This window comes from Phragmites australis, chromosome 18 (genome assembly GCF_958298935.1).
Source record: "Phragmites australis chromosome 18, lpPhrAust1.1, whole genome shotgun sequence".
Classification (NCBI taxonomy): domain Eukaryota; kingdom Viridiplantae; phylum Streptophyta; class Magnoliopsida; order Poales; family Poaceae; genus Phragmites; species Phragmites australis.
The window spans coordinates 17,226,904-17,231,320 of record NC_084938.1 but is presented as its reverse complement, the minus strand read 5'-3'; the positions used below and the strand labels follow the sequence as shown (position 1 = coordinate 17,231,320).

Below are 4,417 nucleotides of genomic sequence, written 5' to 3'. Positions count from 1 at the left end.
TCTCTGCCACCACTATGTGACTTCATACAATGGTTGGATACTGAGCAGTCGCAAACAGATATGTTTCTCCTGCACAGGCAGCACTAAGCAACATGGAGATGATTCTATGAAATGGAAGCAGATGAGAGGAGAGTGGCTACCCGCAAACGCGTACAGGAGGAACAACGTAAGCTACGAGAGGAGGAGAACCGCCTGAAGGAGGTGGCACGTGACTTGGATAGGGAGAGGAAGCGCGAGAGGGCACATTGGGCTCATGAAGCTGGACCTGAGGTGGCGAGGAAGGGAAAATACCCCCGCTACACTTAGTAGAGTGTCGGTAGTAATCGGCTAGTTTTAATTCACTAATGAATGTTAGGTTTAGAATCGGTAAATGTCTATATTAGTTTTAAAATTGTACCGTACATGCCAATATCGTTGTTATAGTCTATATATGGCTTCTTTAAATTTTCTAAGACATGTTAGGTTCATATTAGGTATGTGTCTATGATTGTATGAAAATTGTACCGAGCATGCCACTATCGTTATTAGAGTCGTGTGTGACACATCTATGTTTTCATTGATTAAAACTGTCTTAATCATTGTTCCTTGTATGATAATTTAACATTTCAATATTATATGCGTATTTCACTGTAATTTTTCATAACATAATTTTTTTTTCCTTCCCAAAAACACACTTCAGTACAAAATAATACCATAATTTTAACAAAAAGACCGATCGGCACTCGAGTAGCCAACTAGCCTGTCGGCAATCTGTATGCCAATAGGACTGTCAGCTCTAACTCCTATGCCGACAGGTACCTAGGATCTGTCGGTACGCGGAGTGCCGATAGGCCCTTTTGGCCTGTTTGTATGCCGATATGTCCTAAGGCTCACTGCCACATAGGTTGTCGACATAACTCTAGTCGGTACTCTGTGTGCCGACATGTACCTATTTGTACAAATTTTAATATTTTTACAATTTTCTAATAAAATAATATTATTTTGAAAAAATCTGACCATAGTAACTTATCATCATCCCTCGTGTCATGCATATAGTGGAGGTCCACTCGTACTTGCGCGTCACCTGTCACCGTCTCCTTTGGTTAACGCCCTACCATGACCTAGTTTCTAGAACATCCTTTTCAGGAATCATATCTTAGCCAAACGGACAGATCATGCTCTCTCAGTCTCAGGGCGTTCAGAAAACAAATGCTGACAAGAAAGGAGGCGCCTTTAAGAAGCCTTTTGAGCAGATAACATACATTGCGCACTAATTGGGTGGTACAACTGGGACATGTATGCATCCATCCGGGATCGATCGGTGTCAGCACCTACATTTAGTAATAGGTCGTTTCTGTGGACTATCCGGGACGTGTAACGTCCCTTTCGAGAGCACCTAAACTTTATGGACAGAAATTCCTGGGCCAAAAGGAGAGATTTAGCATTGACAGCTTTCATATATCATATTGCTCTTTTACACAATCAGAATTCAGCAGCCATGGCAACCACAATAATTACACAACAGCACGTACACTTTCACCTTGCTGCGCAGCAACCATTCTCTAGGCAGGGCCGGTCCAAGAGAGCAAAAGCTTAAGCTCTTCGAAGCTCCCTTGGTCCACAGTAAACCACAGGGCGCCCCCGTAAAAAGAGGGAGGCGCCGTGGACACACATGACTGTGCACAGTGAACTCAGCAATGTTAACGTACGACACCACACTCACACGTACAGGAGCTAGCACCTAATAAAGATAGGCTCCCTCTAAATAATCACCCGTAATCGTAGCAAATATACCGCTAATCCCTTTGGCAATCTCCTCCTAATCACAGTCCGGTAGATCACCACTTGGGGCTGGCCTTGGAGAGGCGCTCCCACTCGACGAGCCGCAGCAGGAACTCCATCACCTGCACAGGAACGTAAAAGCGACAGAGAGCACGGATGTCAGCGTCGGGGCGGCAAGTGGCCGCAGAAGCGGACGCCGGCGGAGTTAACTCGGCAACACCGACGGCGCACGGTGGTCCCCGGGAAAGACAGCGGGCGGGGGCGTGTGAGGTGGACTGGAGATAATAATAGGCAGTGCACTTGCCTCGGCGGGCTCCTGCAGGGAGTAGGACGCGCTGGTGTCCTTGGGGTACTTTGACACGACGATGCCAACGCCCTGGCCGCGCTTGCGCAGCATCTTGAAGGCGTCCTCGTCGGTTCGGTCGTCGCCGATGTACACCGGCAGCACGTCGCTGCAGTCGGCGAACCCGAGCGACTCGAGGAGGAACTCGAGGGCCTTGCCCTTGTCCCACTTGATGGTGGGCCGCACCTCGAACACCTGTATCCATCACGAGAATCCAATGGTCCAGAGGCAAACGACTTAGTGATCATGCCATAGCAGCAAAGCAACGACGTCTGATCTGAAGGCTGAGTTGTAATGAACAAGCAAGCAAATTAAGATTGTCTGCAAGTAGAGCTAGCTCACCTTTCTCCCTTGCGTGAGCTTCAGTTTCGGATAGTCCTTGAGCACTGACCTCACGGTGTCCGCCAATGTGCTCCAGCTCTGCAAAGATCGAAGGGTAAATGGTAAATCCCTTTCAGTTTACCTATGGCAAATGGATTGGACAGATGGGTCTCACACACTCAACAAAATGGAAATATTCAAGAGGAAAAAAAAACGAAATGAAAGGGAACAATCATGACACCTTTTCATCGACACATCTGAAGTGGACAGATACACAAAACTTGTTGTTCTCCACCTTGGCTCCAGGTATACACTTTGTCTTTTGTATCAAAGATTCGTGCACCTAACAACACACCAATGAGAAACACCACAAAGCAGGTTCCCATCAGAATTCAGATCGACGTTAAGCTTGACGCATGCAAATTGGCCTAGCTAGCATTGCAAAGCAATATGAAATCAAAGGAGAAACAGAAAATGTAAGGCACCACCGTCAGCATAAGTGAGTGAGTAGTACCCGCTCTATCATGGGCACGAACCGGCTCGCCGGTTGAAAGAGAACTCCTTTCGCCTGTGAGCCACACAAGGGAAGACAAAGCAAGATAAGTATCTCGGTACCTCCTCCCCCTTTCGGGTGGCCATCGGGTCGAGCGACAAGTGCGGCAGTGGCAAGAAGGGCGCGAATCGATGGGTACCTTGGAGGCCTTGGTGTCCCTGGAGGCTTTCGCGGGGCCCTTGATATCCATGCCGTGACTGCCGGCGTAGTACAGCTCCGCCAGCTTCACCAACTCAAACACCTGGGCGCAAGCAGCAGGGAAACAGATTCAGTACTGTGATGTGATTGGCGCGCGCTCTGCTAGAGCCGTGCGTGCTCTGTGATCGATGGCATTGGGGAGGGACTAGATACTAATCACTAATGTGTGTACCTTGTCGCGGCACCGACCGCTGACGATCGCCGTCGGGAAGTGCTTGGCGACGCTCCGGACCGCCCGCCGCATCTGCCCGGAGAATCAAAGACGTGGTGATCAGAGATGCATGCACGATCGAGTAGGCGGTAGCGATTAGCGAAACAGGGGAGAGGCAAAAGCATCATTACCGTGTCGGACATGTAGGCGGCGTCTGGGTCGTCGACGATGGGGGACAGCGTGCCGTCGTAGTCGAGGAACACCACGATCTGCTTCCCCTTGGAGGCCGCCACGACCTGCTCGAACTTGCTCAGCGCCGACGGGTGCTTCACCTGTTCGATCCCGATCGGGTCCACAGAAAACAGGGAGGCATTTTAGCACACACGCACCAAGAAACAGAGTAAACTGAGATCATGTTTGGTAGGTAGGCATCGGGAATGCACGGACCATCCACGCGGCGTGCTCCTCGTCGACGCCGGCGGCTAGCGCGCCGGCCACCTTGGAGTGGGTGGGCGAGGACGCCCGCATGGACTCCACCGATCCGTTGATGAGCCCGGCGCCGAGCTCCATCTGCGCCTGCAGGTACTTCTTCCGCACGGTGATCCCAGGCGTGGCCCGCGGCGGCGGGTACGGGAACAGCGGCGCCGAGTTGGGCGGCATCGCCACCGCCACCTTCGGCACCACCACGTTCTGCTTCGTCATCGGTCTGAGAGCTCTTGACCAAGCTGATCCGATCGAAGCCTTGGAGCCAACGACTCTGTTCTTCGAGCATGGAACAGCGGAGGGAAGAGGAGGAGCGAGGGCGATGTTGTGCTGAGGACGCGAGGGGTGGAGCTGTATTTATAGTTGGGGGCGGGAAGCGAGGTCGAGCTGGCTCCATCGTACAACAGCGAACAACCTCGCTTCGACTGGCGCCGTCGGCTCCAGCTCGAGGTAGCCTGGCCGGCATTGCAGCTTGGGCCCGCCCGCCGCGCACGACGAGAGAGCCCGCGTGGCAGCACGGCCCACGCGTGCGATGGTGCGAGTGTTCGACCCACCCAAAGATTCGGCCGGTGCTGCAACGACACGTCTGCCTTTTCCCGTCAGGTGC

At 51.9% G+C, this 4,417-nt stretch overlaps 1 protein-coding gene across 4 annotated transcripts; it reads right to left on the bottom strand.

The window, feature by feature from the left end:
• Positions 1-1,399: 1,399 nt before the first annotated feature.
• LOC133899311 (probable trehalose-phosphate phosphatase 6) lies at positions 1,400-4,151 on the bottom strand. 4 transcript variants are annotated; one of them, XM_062340298.1, is made up of 9 exons: positions 3,775-4,151; positions 3,519-3,659; positions 3,349-3,420; positions 3,118-3,219; positions 2,940-2,993; positions 2,667-2,768; positions 2,447-2,524; positions 2,066-2,299; positions 1,400-1,883 (listed from the first exon to the last, which is right to left on the bottom strand). In XM_062340298.1, exons 1-9 carry the CDS (start codon positions 4,027-4,029, stop codon positions 1,818-1,820), a joined length of 1,104 nt encoding a protein of 367 aa, XP_062196282.1. In that variant the 5' UTR covers positions 4,030-4,151; the 3' UTR covers positions 1,400-1,817. The 4 variants fall into 4 exon arrangements, with proteins under 4 accessions (XP_062196282.1, XP_062196283.1, XP_062196280.1 ...); XM_062340299.1 differs by having other exon boundaries at positions 2,496-2,524; XM_062340296.1 differs by having other exon boundaries at positions 1,400-2,299.
• Between the last annotated feature and the right edge of the window lie 266 nt (positions 4,152-4,417).

Coding starts and splice junctions, on each gene's coding strand:
- LOC133899311 (XM_062340296.1), bottom strand. CDS start 4,029: ATGACGAAGCAGAACGTGGTGGTGCCGAAGGTGGCGGTGGCGATGCCG. Junction 2,769..2,939: donor TCGTGCCCATGATAGAGCGG/GTACTACTCACT, acceptor GTGTGTTGTTAG/GTGCACGAATCTTTGATACA. Junction 2,300..2,446: donor AGCTCACGCAAGGGAGAAAG/GTGAGCTAGCTC, acceptor TGATGGATACAG/GTGTTCGAGGTGCGGCCCAC.